We start from the raw sequence: 19989 nt of genomic DNA, 5'->3' as shown, positions 1-19989 counted from the left end.
GAATCCTCTGTTGTTGAATTGATAGATGCATTGTTAAAGCTTGTCATTATGCTTCACTTAGGTTTCTATTGAGTTCTCTTCAATATCAAAATACAAAAATAGTTGTATTTAGGAATACAAATAGAAGGGCTGCAGAGTTTGCTTTATCTCGCCGCTATTTGGTTCACTGAAGGTTTACGCCATCCATTTGCTGCAGTGATTGAATTACATCTTTATCCCTAAGTAGAGCAGGAGACTACAGGCAGAAGAATGCCTACGGATGCACTTAAGGGTTTTGTTGCAGTCTCATCAGGCCCCGTGGTGCCTGCCTGCATTTCAGATGACACAGAAGCTCCTCTTGTTTGGAGGCGTTGAGCTGGCTTCCTTTCTGAAGGGTATTTATCTCTGGCCAGGGCTCTCGGGGTGGCGAGTGAGCAATGAGAGGAGTGTGGATGTGCGGCAGCATCAGGTGTATGCCTGAAAGCCCCCAGGAGGTGAAATTTAGCCCCGTTACAAACAGCACAGGCACGGGCAGAGTTCTGGTGGCTTTTTGATGGCAGAGGCTAGGACTGGAAATAACGGTGGATCTGGCAGGAGCACGGCTTGGCTGGACGTGCGGGGAAATCTGTGCCTGTTCTTGAGCCCAGCTGGTTCAGCTGAGCTGCCAGTGCAGCAGGGCTCGTGGAAATGGTCCCTAGCCTGCCATCAGGTCAGGTGGGGCTGTCGGGTTTGGGGTTGCCACTTCCCTACCTCCTTCCTGATGAATGTGCAGACCTGAGCTGACTTTGCGTTTGTCACCCCGCGATGGGGAGGCTGATACATTGGGGTTGGGCCTCCCAAAGAGCACCCAGAACCTGCCCACTCGCCTGTAGCATTTGATGAGATGTGCGTGGTGCTGCTGCCCCACGGCTGGGTGCTTAGCACGGGGTGGCTGCGTCCTGGCACCGTGTGGGTGCAGGAGGGCCCGTGCGGGGCTCTGTGAGCGCGCCGACCGCATCCGGGGTGCACGCTCTGTGCAGAGTCAACTGCTGGCTGGGGTCTGGTACGACCAGGAGCTATTTATTTAGATTTAAACAACAATAAAAAGCGTGTAGTAAAAGCTGTAAGTGTCCTAACAGTTAACCACAGCCACATCATAACGACTGCCCAGCAGCAATAAATAATCATATACAGGTAACATTAACTTTTAGGGTGTGCTGTAAAGCTGTTTCCCCCCCCTCTTCCCTCTTGGGCTTTTGAGAAGGAGTGGGCTGCGGGAGGCAAGTTGGTTATGGGGGAGTTACTGTCATCGCTGTCATCGCTGGCACTTGGTGCTGGATAGTTCAGGCCGTGTTTTATGGGGCTCCTGATCCTGCTGGTCAGCGCGTGAGCCCTGTGAGGCAGGAGGCGCTCGGCTGGCTGCAGGGGCAGCAGAAGCACCTGTGTGCGAGTCCTCAGTGAGCAGCAGCTCGGCTGAACGGGCAGGGTAAAAGCACGTTGTCGCTGTAAAGAAGTTTCAAAATAGCAGGAGGAAGGCACTCACTGGCTGCTCGGCGTGCCCACGCGTCGCCGTGCCGCGGGCCCAGCGCCACCGCTGCGCACGGAGGAAGAAGCTCCGGTGCCGTGCTGGGCAAGTTCTCCTGCACGGCACGGAGCCAAGGGCAGGCGGGTGGCCAGCGTCACCACAGGACGTGGCCAAGCTTCAGGGCAGCAACGTGCCCTCGGAAGCAGGAGGCAGCCCCTGTTGTGGGCACAGGCCAGGGAGGATATTGGTGCTGCGCTTGGTTTATACGTGCCCTGTGCACGGGGCTTTCACGGGAATGAAACGATTCCAGCTATAAATAATGGGTTAATGCTTTCATTCATTTGGGCTTTAAATGTATATTACATCCATGCTTTTGTCCCACATTTCGCCCCGTTCCTGTAAGTAGCAGCAGCAGCAGCTCTGGGGTTTGGTGCACAGCAATCTGTTAAGGAGATAAATAATCTGCTTTGGCATGACACTCCTACTCTCCTCTTTAATTTGTCTTACACAAGGAAAATTATAATTAAATCATTCAGGGTAAACCCTTGAGTGTAGAGAAGGAAAAAACACACTTTGGTAAAGATTGCCAATAGAGACCAACTTCCCTGTTGTGCCGTGCGGAGACATTTATCAATATTCAGCACTATTAAAGAGAGAACATTTCGTGTGATTTGTGAGGCGGATGCCAAAGCTCAAATCAAGGCTTGTTAAGATCCTTTCCCCATGCAATCATGGGCATTCAGCATCATTAGAATTCAGCACTGACTGTGTGTTTCATGCTTTGATTTTACTCAGACAATTTAATAATGTTTATTGTGCTGATTATATATATAAATTCACTCAATGCAATAAACATACCTCAGTCATCAGTACCCTAAGGGAAATATTTAGTTATAGATACTTGTATTCACTCAGGATAAGCGAAAGTGAGACCATCAGCCAGCACGCAAACCTCTCATCATCTTATCAGCATTTGGGTTTCTTCAGTAGCGAGCGTTTTTCCTCCACCTCGGTAAATAAATAAATTAGGGCAGCCAGTTCCGTACATCTGCTGGGCTTACAGATGTCAAGGACAGGACCGGCTTTCATGCATCTTCCTTGGGGAAAGCTTGGTTATTTTCATGGGAAGAGCAGAGGAACAGAGCTGAGGGATGTGCAGTCACTTGAGGTGACTGCTGACTGTAACCTGATGGGCAGCGGGCATCCCAAAACCTGTGTGTGCAGGGATATTCCCAATGTGGGTAGGTTTTACAGTGGAGGTGGCTCTGGCTGAACACGTGCTGGGAGATTTTCAGGTGCTCTTGAGCTTGTGAGCCCTCCAGAAAGTCCCTGCCCCTACCGTGTTTGGTGTCTCTGCATCTCGGGACAGCCCAGGTTCACCCCTTGCGCTGTGTCTGGGCCGTTCCTGTGTTCACTGGAGGCTGTACCTACAGAAGTGAGCCAGTGAAGGTGCAGATCTGTTGGGGAAACAGCTGTTTGCAAGGGGAAGAGTTGGAGGGGAAGACTGCATGTCCAGGAGACCTTTCTCCATCTTGCAGCAATCCCACGTTTGTCTCCTGATGTCTTTGTGTCCCTTCCTGCCCTACTTGCCTCCCGTCCTCCCACCTAAGCAAGCGGCCATCTCATAGGAAAGATGGATGAGATAAACGGGGGTTTTTAAATGGCTGTTCCTTGCCAGTGTCACAGGGGGAAGGAGGCTGGAGAAAGCTCTGAAGGGGAGCGAGCGGAAGGGCCTGGCAGACCCCTGCTCTGCTGCTCCGGCTTAATGCCTCTGTTTTACTGTTGTTATCTGCCGTGCCAGCTGATCCTCCCATCGAAATCCCAGGGCCCTTAGACGAGGGCATTAGGATTCAGCACAATTAAGAATTACAGATTTCGGTCCATTATTAATGCTCGGGATGAAACGCTTCAGCCCGCAGTCCATATGCTCCCCGGGCCCGATCCTCCCCTGGCCGGCAGCTCCACGCGCTCCCCGGCCCTCGCTCGGCGCTGGTGCCAGCAGCACTGCTCAGCCGCGGCTCCTCCCAGCTGCTCCTCGCGGTTATCTGAGCTCCTTGCACTTCACCATCAGAGTTTAATTTGGGTTGGTTTCCTCAAATCCATCCCTCATTTAGCAGTGGGTATTCCCATGGTGCTGCCTCCCCGACGGCGCTTGGACACTGCACGGGACCTATGTGCAAACCCCACCAGGACCCTACCAGCACCTGAGCAGCTCGTGGGGCTGGCTGGGGGCACCAAGTGACTCCCTTTCGTGGCTGCGTTCCCTCCTGACGTGCCCAGAGCTGGGGCTGTCACAGCATCACCCACACGGTGACTGTACAGCTTGCAGCACCCGACCCGATCCTGCCGGAGCTGCCGAAATCACCGCCGTTGCTCTCCCCGTCTGAGTCAGCGCTCAGGGTAATGGGCTTTGAAAAGTGCCGGCTGTGACTCAGACCTGGAGTTGCTGCTCTTTGGTTTGAAACCTCAGCAGCCCTTGGTGTTGGTACCGGTACCCGAAATGGGGCCGTAGCACCCCATGCTGCCTGCCCCCATGTCCTTCTTTCTGAGGAGCCTCCTGGCAGTCACACAGACTGTTTGCTCCCAGTCCATTTGGGCGTCCTTTGATCACGTTACAGCTTTCAGAGAACTGTTTGCTAAACCCTAGAAAGGTGTTTCTGGTTCATTTTTTTTGTTGTTTCCCCCCCCAGAAGATGCTGAGTAACCCATCTGTAGGCACTTGGCGCCGCCCCGGGATGTGCCCTGCCACCAGGGAGCTCCCGAACACACCCGGCTGGTTGGTTCCCGGTCACATGTAATAATGAGCACTTGTACAACTCCAAACACTAAGCTAATGTATCAAAAAGCACTTAAAATAGATCGGGTGAGCCTTGGCAGACACAGAACAGAACTTTTCCAAATTTTAGCATATGTATTGTTTTATTCCTCCATCTGGCCAACAGATCATTGTTTGATATCTGAGTGCTTTGCATATCTCCTCCCTTTTCTTGCAACTGAGATACTTACACGTGCGTTTAATACAGCTTAATGCTATTTTTACATAGCAGAGAAATAGCTGATGGCTTTCTGTTAATTGCATGCACTTTGCAGTTAAACTTTTACTAAAACATTCCTGTCTAAATACTTGAAGTCCAATGAAAATTTGTCCTCTTCTTTTATTAGAGGTGTTTATGTAGCGGTCTTAAAAAGTGACCTGGTTTTGTTTTACTGCACTGTGGATTCCTGTTCTTTTTTTTTTTTTTTCTTCCATTTTTTTTCTTTTTTTTTTTTTTTTTTTTACTTTTTTTTTGGGTTTTCTCCCATGTGCAAGTTGTCCTTCCTCAGCATTTGTTAGGAGACCTGACTGTCCCAAAGAGCTGAGCAGGGAGCTAATGAAGAGCTGCACCATTTCTTTAGCGTACATCCCCCAGCCCGAGCGTGGAAAAGAAACACCCTTGAAAATGCCGTAAAAGCGGAGAAGTTAGGTGATTTTTGTGTGACTATTTTCTCTGCTGTTCAATAAAAGCGAGGCCGTTAGCCTGACAGCTGTTATATCATGTTATACCGCGCTGCTAAGATATTGAGTAGCATTTAAAGTAGAACGCCACCATTAAGCTTTATAAACTTTATCCATTTCACTATGGTTTAATGGAAAAAAATGAGTTTTTCAATAAAATGACATCATTTTTCCCAGGTTGTAACGTTCACTTTACAACTGTTTTTCTTTAATTCAATTTATTTTACTTTTCTTTTTCTTGGCGTCCTTTTTTTTTTTTCTTGCAGTCCGAGAGGGGGGAGATCTCCCTTCGTAGAGCAGCTGGGTCCTGCTCAGGGCCCTTCTCCGTCCTCCCTCGACATCTCACGCTGAGCTGGGCTCTGCTTTTGTTGGGCTGAGGTCGGTGCTGGGGATTTGTGCCCTACCTGCTGCACTTGCAGCAAAATTGTGCAGAGCAGCGTGCGCAGTGCAGGCAGGTACTTTTCGTAGCACTGGTGCTTTCTGGGGGCGTGGGGCTCTAATTTCTCCCCATGCTCGGGAAAAACACATGTATATTTGATGTTGTATTCTTCTCATTAATGCCACGGTGTAAGCCCAGGGAAGGAAACGGCCACCTTGCGTTGCAGCTCGTCAGTTTGGGCCGCGGGGATGGAGACGATAACCGATCCTTTGGGAAACGGGCTCGGGAGCCGAGCAACGGATCCGCTGGCCAGAGAATCCTTTTGACTGTAATTTTCCTTTTTGTGCCTACTCAAAAATAACATCGTGATGGGCCCTTAAATACCACTTCATACACAGAGCACAATTTCCACAGCACAGGTGGTGCTAATATAGGACAGTCCCCCAGGCACTTGTCGCCAGGAGTTGTACAGCTTGTTCAGTGTCTGCATCCATATGGCAATCTGTCCCATTCATAGAAAGACATTGTAGCTGTGCCTGTGGGTGCTGTGGTCAATGTAGTGTAAAAAGTAGATTTTTAACTCTCGGCAACCTACGTTCTGCTGTTTGTTTTATTGTGGAATCCAATTTATAACGGGGGGGGGAACAAATCAGCTCCGAGCGGATTCCAGAACAATCTCGCTGGCTGCAGTTTGTGTTTGCTCTTGGAGCGCCTGGTTAATCAGCAGGTGCACCAGCCCCGCTCCCAGCCCCGCTCTAATGAACAGTTTACAGGAAGTCTTGCTCGGAAGAAACATTTTCGTCCTTGTTTATACTGCGAATTAACTCCGAAGTTGCAAAGCTGTAAACGATGGTAGCTGGCCGCCTGCGTCACGCAACTCTTTCTTCCCTCTTTATCTTCTCCTTTCCTTCTTTTTGGGTGCCGAGGTGACGTGGCACAGCCTCCCTGGCTGTGCAGTGACAAGGAGGACACCAGGTGCCCCGCTGCCACCCATGCCCTGCTGCTGCCACCGGGGTGCCCCAAGGAAGGGCACAGCACAGCAAAGGGGCTCCCGCAGAGGGGGGCCGGAGCCGTGGCGGGGCGCAGCGGTTCGAGGATAAACAAGTGAGCGTGATTTATGGCTGCTCTGGTAGCTCTCATCCCGCTGCCAAATGTTGTTCTGCTTTAGCGTGACTATTTGTTATGCCTTTCAGTAAACACAAACAAATAGACGCCTAGCACCTGCAGCAGCATCTGATATTTACACTACCTGTATGATTCAGCGCGCTTCCCTGGGGAAACAGGCTGGTGTCCTATAGATTTCAGTGCTTTTTGAAACCAGCATCCTTAGGAGGGAAAGCAGGTGGCGGGGAGAATTCAGCAGCTTAACCGTGCTTCTCCCTTCGAGTAACTATTTATCACAATTATTTTTAGGACCGTTTTTCCCAAACGGCGCTTTTTCAGCCGCCGCAGGACCGTGGCGGTGCAGGACTGTCACCGCCTATGTGATGTGACAGTCACCTTCTGTGCTGCCTTGGGTGCGCCTGTGGGACAGGGGTGGGAGATACCGAAGTGAATAATCCATGCTAATCGTATCTGTTGACGGCTCACCGGTTTGTTTAGGGGGGAAAGATTTGCCTGGGCTCTAAAGGTAGCAGGACGTAATTGTGGTGTTCAAGAAGAACAGATCTTGTTTCTCGGGGTTTTCTTTTGCTGTATATTTAAGTGTAACAACAGAATATAAATTGCAGTGAAATAAGGTCGGCAAACAGGATCTTTTTACAAAGTATGTATGTATGGCTGTAATTTTACACCTCGGTCTCGGTGAAGTTCAAGGTCTAATCCTGAGTTTTTTAATCTTGCGTGTGTTCTTAAAAGCGTTGCTGAACCGGGGCCAAAGCCTTGCCATTGCCCCATCCCTCTGCCCCACAAACGGGCTGTATAGGAAGGATGGGGCTGCTGGGCTGAAAGTATAGAAAAAAAATCCAAGCACACCAGAAAGTGGTACGATCACATTTTTTTCCTAATTAAACTAAGATACTGAATCAATCCCTTTTCATCTGAGTAAATTAGGAGACAGTTCAGCGAGGAATAAAAGGAGATTTAGCAAGGATAAGTAGAAAGCAGCCCAGATAGGAACTAAAAAATTCCAAACTGCCTTCTCAAACCGCCACGTCAGCCGCTCTTGAGCAACAGAGGTGGGATGTTCTGTGCCGTGTCGCAGCGAAGAAGGTGAGTGCAGTCATGGGTGGTGTAAACACGCATCTCGCATCCGAGTCGGTCCTTTTTCCTGGCCCCCATTATGCAGAACCAGTTGCACCACAATTAGAGCGCGATGTACAATTGGCCTCTCTCTTGCAGAAAGGATCAAGAGAAGCTGGAGCAAATCTAGAGGAGAGCAGCTAGGATGATAAAGGAGTTGGAGGGAATAGGCTATGAAGACAGATTAAAGGGAATTAAAGATCTACACCCTGGAAAAATAGAGGCTCTAGGAGGATGTGATTATGGTATGTAAGTACATGAAGTGATGCTACAAAGAGGGAGAGGGAAAAAATTGTTCTCATTAGTTAGCAATGCTGGAATTTAAAATCCAGCGTTTCAAATCATGTGCGTCTGGGTATATTTGATGTACTTTTCACTACAGTACTGAGGCACAAGGTTGAAATAAAAAATACGAGTTTTAAATAGTACAGAAACTCGTTAATGCTAAATTCAAGTGCAGGAATGGAATTGCCACCTGATAAGTGATGGATTCAATGCTGTGGGTTTTCTCTTTTTTATTCTCCTTTTTTTTTTTTTTTTTTTTTTTTTCCAATGGGCATTTCTTTTAAATAGTCTAGCAATGGACTCAGTTCCTCCAAGGAGATGATGCAGGGCAGTGGCTGTGGGGGCCCCGTGGCAGTTGTGCTGCAGGGTGGGAAGCGGGGCTGCCACTGGAAGAAGTACGAAGTACATTTAGAGTGCTAGAGGGTCATAATGTTGATTAATAATCCAAACCATCCGTTCACAGATTAAAACCAGAAGATGATGTGTTTAATTATCCAGTCTGGTTATACTCTCGCAGTGTGCTGTGGGGAAGGGGGTGGAGAAGCAGGGGAATACGAGCCAGATTTTGTCCTAGTCTTGCTGCAAATGCCCCGGCGCTCCCCGTGCAGGAGGCGTGCAGGGAGCGGTGCCGCGGTCGCGTGAGGGCGTCGGGCAGGGGTTGGCAGTGCTCTGCTGCTCTCCTGTTACATCGGCAGTGCTGGGCCTTTGGATTTTTATTTTTTTTTTCCTACCCAAGTATACAAGTTGGTGCGCTCCGATTAGAAGAGAGGATTTCAGCCTGTAGGCTGCAGTTTTAACCTGATTTGTCTTAAATTGGTGTAGTCATTTAAAATGTAATATACTACTCCTGTTACTTCCAATAGGGCTTGATGTAAAACATGAGCTTCTTTTAGCTCTCGCTCTGGATGCGGACTGAAGCAGTGAGGAAGGGGAGAAAGGCAGCCTTACAAAGCAGCCACAAACCTGCACACCAGCTCCCCATATCGCTGCCGCTGGCCACGCACATCAAATGTCACCTCTCCCGAAGGCCCACGGCCCTCTGCGAAGCTTTACCTAGCGGTGGAGAGGCATTTACTGTGCTCAGACAATTCTCTCTTCACATCAAATACCTGCTTTCTGGGCAGTTACTGGGGCTGGGGTGGAGGCATGAATAGTTAGCCAGGCTGAGTACGTGGATTTAATGCTGCTCTTGATAGATATTTTTTTCTGAATCACAATTTAGAAAGGAAAGGGGTGCTAGGCCACATGGGTATTAATTCAAAAGGATTTGTACCACTGTAACTTCACTGCAAAACATACCTTTATTCACTTGATTCTGTCATGAAGACAGAAACTTGCATTTGAGTATGGCTGTTTGTCTCTTGTTAGTGACTTAGGAATTGGTTACTACAAGGATTTAATCGTTACAGCTTCCATTTTGATTTTAAATATCACAAGTGTTTCTGGCTCAGAGAATTTTGATATTTTCACCAGATTTATTCCTCCTGTGCCTTTTGGTGAGGTTTAGGGCTCCCCAGGCAGTCCCGAGCACAGGAGACCCATCTCGGTTCCCAGTGGTGTCTCACCCCCTCCTGTACAGGACAGAAAGCAGCAGCGGTGGCGTTTCGTGGCTGTGCCACCCACCTCAACCCGAGGCACTGCGTGGTGCGAGGCTGAGCCCCGTGCTCCCACCCAGGCTTTGCACCCCCATCGCCTTCACGGCACCTGGCAAAGATGAAGTCACTTCCCGTTGCCTCTGAAAAGTAAAAAAATAATAATTAAAAAAAGGCAATTCTGCAATTCTGTGGGCGCTCGGCTCGGACCTCTTCCAAGAGGAAAGCAGGAGATGTGGTATTGATTTTTTCAGTGTGCAGGTGGCTCAGGCATGTTCTGCACTGTTAAAACGTGAGCAGATGCTTCATAACTGTAATAGAAAATAAGGATGCTTCTCTACATCCCTGACTTCCCCCAGTGTTTTGGCAAAGATCGTTGGCCCAAGCAGATGTGGAAGGGAGACAGTGGAATATGAACTATGTCAGTGTCATGAATATTTAAAATACGGTCCGCTGTGTGGCAGAAGTACTGTTTATTACTGAGGCTTCTGCTTGCTTGGCTTTTACATCCAACCGTGACTTTCTTGCCAGTGTTTCCAAGCATGGTACCCGCTTTCACCTGGTTAGTAAGTATGGAAGAAGTGAACCACACAGCAGGGGTGGCTCTCGTGCTGGTGCTTTGGTCGCTGCTTTCCCCTGTACATTGTGCTCGTGTCTCTAGTTTGGGTAAATGCCACTCGGTTTCTTCCTCTGGGCTTAGCTGCCTGCGGCTTCTCTACCTGCAAGTCCCCAGTGATGCTGCAGCCCAGCAGACACATCCCAGAAGCTCGCTGGGCAAAACTGTGTAGGTGAGTTGTGGTTCACTTCCAGAGCTCCCAGGGTGATGGAGGCAGCAGTACAGCCCCCTGTGCTACACACACAGCTCCCAGGGCCCTGGGAGCACCTGGCCCTTGGCCCTGGCCCCGTGGAGCCGCCTTTCCGGAAGGCAGGCTGCAGGCAGCGAGAGCTAAGTGGACACTTACGCAGTTTGCAGCTTCCCACATGGATTTCGTTATTTTGCCGTATGTCATGAATAAGCTGACTTACGCAAGAAATTTTACTTGCCAGAGGGTTATTTGTTGTGCTTTGATGTAATAACGCTGCACTGTTGCATTATTTGGAATTAATTCTATTGTATGGTAAGCGTTTTGTATGCAAATAGCTTGCAAGGAAGATAAAAAAAGACATCTTGATTTTGCATCGTGTGTTCCTTCGTCGTATTGTTACAAAATCGCTTCCACTTAACTGCTGTTGCATCACCAGTACCCAACCAGGAATACGCATTCCTGGGAAGGAGAGGGTGACAGAAACAAACACCTACTCTAATGTGTCATTAGAAATCAAACAGACCAAAAACTTGCTTCTGCTTGCCAATGCTCGGATCTTCTGCGAGTCTGTCTCCGCAGTGAGACCAAGGATGCATCAGAAACTGCGCCTGCACGCAGACACAATATCATCGAGCAATTAAAAAATATACATTCGTATTGTGCCCGGAGAAGTGTTTGTTTATGTACTGGATTAAAATCTTCATTTTCCACCTCTGTTTGCTTAAACAAAGTGAGTACTTAGATCGGCTAAAGGAAAACAGAGTTCCCCATTCATTTCCACTGGCTGTGTATCTTTTGTGCGTTATATCCGTTCCTGCATAAACCGCCCTTTGTTTTGTTTCGAGGTGCTTCTTAAGGCTGCACCAGCGAACAAGTGGCAATCTATAACATCTCCAGAAGTGGGATGGATAAAATAGCAGTAATCTGATAGTGACACATAAAGGTCACTGAAACGCACGACTGAAAAGCCCCGGAGCGGGATCGCAGTAACTGGCTTCGGAAAGGCGCTGCCTACGGAGGGTGCCTGCGTTTTTCTTTACATACCGAGGGCTTTTTTTTCCTCTTTGAAGTATCTATTTTTGGTAGGTTTAAGTAGTTGCTCTGCTCTGTCACATGGCAGTGGAAGCTGTATGTAGGTGTTAAGTATATTACGCTTAGCATCTTGTTAGCAGAAACGACCTTTTAAGTTCCTGTTTACGGTCAGCGCCGGTCTCCCTGGCTATTGACAGCACCAGCCTTGCACACGCTGAGCGCGGTGTACAGTTGATACTCTCTTGGTCATTCATTCATTTTCTTTGGACACAATACCCAGGGTATCATGTCCTACATAGTTTGTCTTGTCTTGTGCAAGATCCCTGGAAAGAAAGGAGATTTGCGCTTGGATTTAAAAAATAAATACAAATCTCGGTAGGACTCTTTCCGTTGACTTGGCCATGGCCTTTAGGCTCTTGCGGAGAAACTTTAAAAAACCCTGCTGGGGGTTTAAGCCATGTGACTGCTGTTGATATTATAATGAGATTTACAGTGCTTAAACCCCACAGGAGACCGACTCCTTACTTGGTGTCACATGGCGTTTCTGCACTCGTCTTGGGGTATGGGTAACACTCGCTGCGTAAATTAATAGGCTACAATTTTTTGGGTTCTGCCAAACAGACTGAAATCATAACTCTCATATAGAGTCTTCATGGACTTTAATGGAGTGTTAACATGAAAGCCTACTTCCTCACACTTTGCTTTATGCAGATGTAGAAGCAGATGACAAAACCCATTATTTTCCAAATTACTCTATTCCGATGTGTATGGAGGGCATTTGACCATATGCATGTCTAACTGGAGTGGACAGTGTGTCTTCAGCCGTCCTCCCTCTTTTTCAACTGAGGAAACGTGTGCTGTAGTAATTTTCTAATTTCCTTGCAAGGACTGCATTGGTCCCTTTGTTCTTTTCAAAATCTCAACAGATAAAACCTCTCCCCACTTGCATGTTTTAAAATCTGATTAAGTGAAATATTCCCTTATAGAGAAAATCTTTGCAAGTCTTTCCACCTACAGTGGCTTTTTTTTTTTTTTTTTTTTTTTTTTTTTTTTTTTTTAGGAAATAAGGTAGTTAGTGCATGTATTTATGCTTGAAGAACTATTTGGAAACTGTCAGAAATAATATTTTAATGAAATCATGAATTCATTTCATGTGCATCTCATAATATCTTTTCCAGTCAGATCTGTACCTTTTTGCTTCAAGAGGAATTAAAAAAAGATTAAAAATCCTTCGGTTATCTACAGATTATTGGTGGGCCCAAACACAGAACTGGTGGAATCTGGGCAGGAATTTCTCAGACAACTTCCTTGCATTTGAGTTAACACTTCTTGGCTATTTTTTACAGCGCTCCTGCTATCCGGTGCATGAGAAATAATACGAACAAAATTTTGTTACAGTCCGCAGGCAGATAATATTACAGAACAAGAATAAACGGCATTTCCACATGTGTATAAACATAAAATGGCAGAAAGTAGGTGTTTATCCGTAACGTTACCTGTAATCCAGGATAAAATAAGTCATAAAAGCCACACCTAGATGCTGGTATGTGTTCATATCCTTTGTGTATGTTTGAAGTTCATAATACAGCACAGGCACGCTGTAGCAAAAAGATTGGCCGTGAAAAATAGATACGTGTGTAAGCATAAAATAGAGATTTCAATATTATTTTGACATTTTATGTTTAAAGTCATCTAAGGTTATGGAAAATGTTGCAAAAATAATTCCTTTACTTAAGAAGTTTCCATGCAGAAGTTGAATAAAGAAGATATTTTAGAATATGGTTCATCAGTTAGTGCAACAGATACATTTCCCTGAGCACCACATGGCCTGGATCAAAGCGTCTCATGACTTGGATCAGTGCAGCCAAATCATTACGTATTGATTGGAATCCCGCTGAAGGATTAACCCCTTAGTGTTCATACGAGTTTTTTCTTTAACCCTGCTTTCAGTAGTCAGAAAGCTCTGTGACGTTGCTGCCAAATCTTAGCGAGGTTAACAGCCCCCACTAACCCCTCGTGCTGTGGAGTCCTTTGATTACATGGCTCCTTTTTTATGATGGGTTTCACATTTGAAAGTATGGGTGAATCTGTTTTACTGGGATGTAAGAAGGCTGCACTTGTGCAAAGAAACAGCCTGCAAGAGGAGAGAAATAAAACTGGGGGGGAAAAAAAAGCAGTAAGAAACAAAAAGGAACAAACAAAAAGAAAACACAAAAAAGAAACACCCACCCCATCAAGTAGATAACATGATGGGAAAAAGCCAAGGCTGCAAACTTGGTGCTTTTCTTCTTTCTACAGTGGTGTGGAACAGCTTGGGTCTGGCTGCATTGTGTTATAAGAATATCTCTCTTTATGGAGATGACTTTTCTTCCCAACGAAGTTGAATTGTAAATATGCAATGTTCATAAATTTCTCAGCAAAATATCAAGCAGGATATTAAGCAGGTCTGTCAAATGATTTCTCCCCCGTCCATGTTAATTTAAATTCTTTACAAAGCTTTTAATTAATGAATGAAATGTAGGAGGATAGCTAAGTAAGAATGACACGTTTCACTCTGCAAATGGTATTTAATTCCGCATGAAAACCCATGCACAGCGTCAGGTGGGTACCGTGAGATGTTAGGGATGTTTCAGGATCTGTTGTTTGCTGCTCTTTGGAGTCTTTGTGAGGAGTAATTGGTGCGGTACGTTCAGTTACAACACTTTCTCTCTTTTCTCTTTCTCTCCTCCAGTTTATCCCACGAGGAGCACTCACACAGCCATCCGCTCTACGGACACGGCGTATGCAAATGGCCAGGCTGTGAAGCAGTATGTGAAGACTTCCAGTCGTTTCTAAAGTAAGAATGTTTTCTTGGCACTTGCATTGTACAGAAAGCATGCCCTGAAATTTTGTGTGCTGTCACTCACCCACGGGCCTGATGCAAAGCCCATTGAAGTCAACTGGGAGCTCCCTTTCACTTCAGTGGCTTTTGGATCAGGCTCAAGAACGTTTTAACAGGGGATAGTAAATTAGCCCCGTGGGGAAAGTATGGTCTTGCTCAGTGTATTACTATAAAATAGATTGTTGGCAATTCTGCAGCCTTTTTTTTTTTATTATTATCTAAATAATTTTTAAGTTGCAGTATTGATAACGTAAACAATGCAACCTTGATTTAACCTTGATTTCAGTTTAATTTAGAAATTTAGTCTTAAATTAACTCTGTAATTGAACAGAGAATTGCAGAGCATCACGTGAAATTTAATTTATGTCAAATAAGTAACTAATGAACAAAGTCTACACTACTAAAAATAAACTATAATTATATTAATTGGGCCCCTGCAGTTTGCTGCAGACCTTTCCTTGCTGCCAAAGAACACAGTTTTACACGTTGCATAAACAGTGCATTATGGACTAGTATGTGGTAATGCGTGCATCCCAATGCAGGGAAGGACCAGCAGAGCTCTAATAACTTACACATGGCTGCTCCACAGCTAAATCATCAGCCTCACCCTTCCAAGCTGGAGCAAAAACTGTTCCTACCACAAAAGAGTTTTCTGTCTGGGTAGATCACCAGGTACACACATGTTTTTGGTGCATCCATGTTCTTGAATGTTTGTGCACTGATCTCTTTGAAATGATTATGGCTTATTCGATTGTTAGATCTCGAAAGACCAACTGGCCAGGCAATGCTTGTGATTTAAATGCACAAAGGGACAAATTCTCCCATTTACAATGGTGATCTCATGAAGTTAGTCCACATAAGTACATGGAATTCATCAGGATGGATAAGTAGAATTGGTCCCTAAGCGTCCAGCTGTATCTTTTGTGTCTGGGACAGTTCCTGGATTTTTATGTGAGGGAGGGAAAGGCGATAGCAAGTGGAGGATGTTTGTTAGGTGATGAGGTGCAGATAGATTTTTTGCTCTCATAACAGAGTGGGCAAGTTTTGCTTCCACTGGCAAAACCCTCCTGAATTCAGTGGGAGTAGCACTGGTCCTAATATAAACATATATTACCAGTCAGGAATGGTACAGTAATGAAAAGGTTCTCATTACAAGAGGATTACAAAATAAGAAGGTGCTAGTCATAAATTTCCATGAAGGGTGGCCTCGTTTCTTTTAATTCATCCTGTTGTTCACTTAAGTGAAATAAATGCTAATCTCTCCATACTTGCCAGCTCATTCATATTCATATGCCATACCATAGCGTTTAGACCTTTAAAACAATTCTATTTTTTATTGCAGTTATCACAAGGGAAAGGTCCTGTGGTAGCCTTAGATACTGGAGTAACGTGTGTAGTCACATAAGGTCAGCTGGTGCCACGTTTGCTTGATGTGGTAGTCCTCTGTTTCGGGCAGATCTTGTGGTTTTAGGAGGGTTTGTTACAGAGCAGTGCACAGCTTGACGTGACCACGTGTGGAAAGTACAGCCCTTGAGCTACAATAGGGACGGACACGAGATGGGTTTTAGGTGATGTTTTGGAGAAGTTTCAGTGCCTAGACCCAGCTCACCCCAAGGAGGTGCTGGGGAGCCACCAGTGGGTGGAAGGAACCTGAAAGCCATTACAGGCCAGGCTGGGCTTTAACTGGGCATCAGCAGGAAGCGGCTCCGTCTGCTCGCAGCTCCAGCTATTCTGGTTCTTTTATCGCTCCCCTTTCCAAGGTAGTGATCTTTTTTTCCCCATCGAACCCTTTCAGCAGAAGTATTCTGTGTGACTTTCTTAAGCCCGTTGGCTCGTGGAAATTTTCTCATTATCCAAATTCTACGATGTCCAGACAAAGTCCTATTGTTCGGAGTGATGCTTAACCCGGAATGAATGCAGAAACGAGTGTCCCTAAGCAGCGGATTGACACTGTTAAGAAGTGAGCATTTCTTCATAAAATTATGCTGTAGCCTTCCAAGTCTCCTGTGGAGCCTATGTCCTTAAATTATATTGCCATTTATCAAAATTCATTAGGCAGTGAAAAGATAACAGGTAGATGCTTGAAGTTTCTTTCTGGTACTCATGTGATCTGCGAGGCTCTTTCGACAGGCCCCTCAAGAGAAAAGCTCTTGTTTACAAGGGAAATACAGCTTGTGTATCCATTGAGCATTGCTTAATTTCACTTAGCTCAGTAAAAAGGCCTGTTAGAAAAGCAAAGAGAAGTTACATGTGGAATGAAAGCCCTGTATGCCAATAAAATGATTCTACAGTTAAGGGAGAAAAAAGGACTCACAGGTCTAAAACATGGTTCATTTCTTTTCCTCCTGAGGAAGAAATATCATAACTGTTGGTAAATCAAAAACAGAGATTTGACACTCTTCTGTGATCATTCTGTAGTGTTTGTTCCCAAGGTGAGGTACACCACAGGGCCCTTGATTTCAAAGATAAATACTGTACAAATAACGATCCTAGTTGTCTTTCACTCACAGCCAACAGGAGGATGCTTATCAGAACCAGCAGATACTCGGGCTATTGTGCGCATTTATTTCCCTATTTCTTTTAGAAATAAGTTGCAGTTTTAGTGTTGTTTTTTAATCTAACAGCCACTGGTTATCACGTGATGTGGCATCAGTTAGAGCTAACTGATAGCAGTGGGGGCTGCTGCCAAGCCTAATGAAACAGGAGCACCCCGCACGGTCCCAGTGCTGCCCAGGCCTAAAAACAAAACCACGTCCAGTCCCTCCGCTGTGACCCCGTGGCCTTCTGCCAAGCTGCAGGGAGCAAGGTGGAGGCTGGAGGGGGCACACGTGTCTCGTGTCTTAACTAGCGCCCGCGTCGCAGTCGGCAGCGAAAGAAGCAATTAGTAGCACAGAGCGACTTTCCTTCAGAATTGACTATATCCTTGATTTCATTTGCATGTGTTTAAAGACCGTTGCAGAGAGAAATATGCCCCTGTACGACAAGTTGTTTAGGAAATCGCTACTGGAGGGAGGCTGGTTTATTCAGCAGGGTATCCAGGCATCCAGGGCAGGAATTGGAGGAGGAGATCGAATATGGGTTTTATTCTCCCTTCTATCTTTTTTTGTTGTTGTTGTTTGATCGTGGTTTAGATGTGTTTAATCGTGGCTGTACCATTTTAAAAACAAATAAATCCTTTAAATGAGAGATGCAGACCTTTGGAGAGATCCCGCAATCCCGTAGTACAGTGATGCTGGTAATCTGCTTCATGTGCATTAACTTTGATGAAATGAAGGAGAGTTTATGTGAAAGAAACTACTAAGTGCACTCTGTAATGTTTTCACAAGTGTTTTTATCATGGTAACATCTTGTTTACTTTAGTTGCCTGCCTAAAACTACTTGGAACATGTTAAGAAAACATTTCGAGAAGGCTTCTACAAAGAGGCTTTTGTTTAGCAGCAACTGTGAGACTGCTCAGCTCACAAAGGTGTTAACTTTCAACCCCTTAAGCACTTCCACATGAAATTCCAGCAACTATGTTTGTGGTTTTGGAAAAACAAAGTGTATATTAAAGAAACCAGGTATATGCTAATACACGTTGAGTAGGCCGGAAATCGTAAATTGTTTCAAAGGCATTAATTGCTATCATTTGCATGGCGGAACGCCCTGCGCCCGGCTCATCTGCAGTGTGCAGGGCAGGGACCTGTGGTGGAACAGGGACATTTCGAGGACGAGGACATGGGGCAGAGGCCAGAGGCCACACTCGGGCCTTCCCCGCACCGCCAGCTCCTGACAGGAGGCCTGTGGGGCCGCCGCTGCCCCGCGTCCGCACAGCGCCGAAAGCGGTCGCTTGATTTTGGAGACCGCCACCTCCTTGTGGAGCTGCTGTCCGGGTTTCAGCGCTACAGTTTCTTTTACAACATCCTTATTAACCTTTCTGACATTGTGCGGAAGTTCAAGACCTCTCCAGGCGCTGCAGGAGGAGGCCGGGTGGCCCAAATCCCACAGTGCCCTCTAGTGACACCTGCCGTGTCGGTAGGAAAAGTTTCCAAAAATGAGCCCAAAGCCGAACAGCCCCGCTCCTCAGCCGCCTCCCGAGCGGCTGCAGAGCTAGTGAGCCTGAACCAAGTCGTGCAATGTCGCTTTTATACACCTACAGAAAGATTTTCGCTCCCCTGGTTCGCTTTCTGCCGTGAGCAGAGAGGAGCTGAGCCGCCTGCCTGTGCTGTGCTGGGTGATATTTTTGCACGCCGGGTGTACACACCGAGGCACATTGTCTTGCGTTACTGCATTTTATATTTTAAGGTGCTCTTAGTTTATGTTTCACGTTATAATTTCCGGTGTGTAATCAGAAAGCATTACTTAAGAGACGAGGATCATCTTTGTTTCATACTTTTATTGACACTGTCTACCATATTACTGCTATGTCTAAATGGTAAAATTTATTATTAGCAATAGTGTCACAAAAGTCTGAGACAGCGATTTTCCTTTCAATAAAAGTAGTTAAAAACCTTTTAGAAAATCCATAATTTTGATTGCTGGTACTTCATAAATGTATAACTGGTACTTTTTAGCTGTCTCTTTAGGGAAAAATGAGTTTTATCACCTGCAGTACCTGGGTTAATGAAATTGTGTGTTGGAATTTAGCCAGAATGAAAGATGAGATCATTCGGTGGCACTAATATTGGCAACAGGTCTCATAAAAAGGTTTGACTTTCCAGAGAAGTATTGTTAGTCAGTGTCCCCCTCCCCCCCCCCCCTTTTTTTTTTTTTTTGTGAGGATGGGGGAGAGATTCGAGGTACTTGTCATTTTTGTAGTTGCTGTGGTTCTAAGATTTTCATCTGTGGTAATATCCCAAACCCAGTGACCTAAAAGCTTCCAACAAGGCCAAGAGAAACACAACAGTGTCCATCAGTGCCTAGTAAAGGAATTTACTTGCTTCAGATTTCAGCTCCGGTTCCTGTTTCAGCCCTTTAAAAATCACGACTCTCAGCTCAAATTTGAAATAATGCTGCTTCTTTCTCATGGTCCTCTGTGTTTGATTGTTTGTGGATATTAGCTGTCCAGGAAATCCCATACTTACAGATATAAATCCAAAATGATCTTGTTTTTCCGCAGCCAGCCCAGGATGTATTAGACAGTTATGATGATTTGTTAATTTTTGTGACCTGTATTTATTTTATGTGTGCCGTATGCTTTCAAAGAGGGAATCAGCTGTCGAAATAGGCTACTTTTGTCAAAAGGGAGGCTCTTGACTCTTTCCTTTTAAGCCTTTGCTTTCTTTACTTTTGGAGAATTCTGTGTGTGCACCTCCATATGGTGGTAAACAAGGGCTGCATTGTGCCCTGACATATAAGCTTAAACCCAACCCTGTTATTGAAGAATCTTTTGAGATGTGTGAGCTGGGATTCTTGAAGGGCTGTCAGGCTTGGGTGTCGGTTTGAAATGTGCCTTGAATGTATAACTCTGTTTTCATTTTAATAGTGCAATATTTTTTTTTTCTAATGTAATATTAATCGTCACCCATTTGTAGTGAAATTTCTTCCTCGTGTCTGATGGAAAATAATTAGATTGTATATTAAGCAAGAGAAGGTTAAAAGGAAAACTGGATAAAGATACCCTGAAAACAAATAATAAAACCACACATTTACCTGCAATTCTGTTGTATCCTCGGGAATAGGATTTATTTAGACCCACTGCTGCTTCTGCACTTACTTTCAAAACCCTGTGTAGGAGATGCCGCCAGGTTTTGATGTCTCAACTTGTGATGGTTACATGGATAATAGAAGCTAGTGCAGCCTACCTAAGGAAAAA

General features: G+C 45.7%; 1 protein-coding gene across 2 annotated transcripts in view; it reads left to right on the top strand.

Annotated features, from left to right (window-relative positions):
- Positions 1-19989, top strand: part of FOXP1 (forkhead box P1) — a 360388-nt gene that overhangs the window by 303478 nt on the left and 36921 nt on the right. For both annotated transcript variants that reach the window (XM_032194299.1, XM_032194301.1), the window contains one exon: positions 14046-14150. In XM_032194299.1, coding sequence (XP_032050190.1) covers positions 14046-14150 — 105 coding nt within the window. The remainder of the gene's footprint in view (positions 1-14045; positions 14151-19989) is intronic.

This window comes from Aythya fuligula, chromosome 10 (genome assembly GCF_009819795.1).
Source record: "Aythya fuligula isolate bAytFul2 chromosome 10, bAytFul2.pri, whole genome shotgun sequence".
Classification (NCBI taxonomy): Eukaryota; Metazoa; Chordata; class Aves; order Anseriformes; family Anatidae; genus Aythya; species Aythya fuligula.
This window is presented reverse-complemented; position numbering and strand designations above follow the sequence as displayed.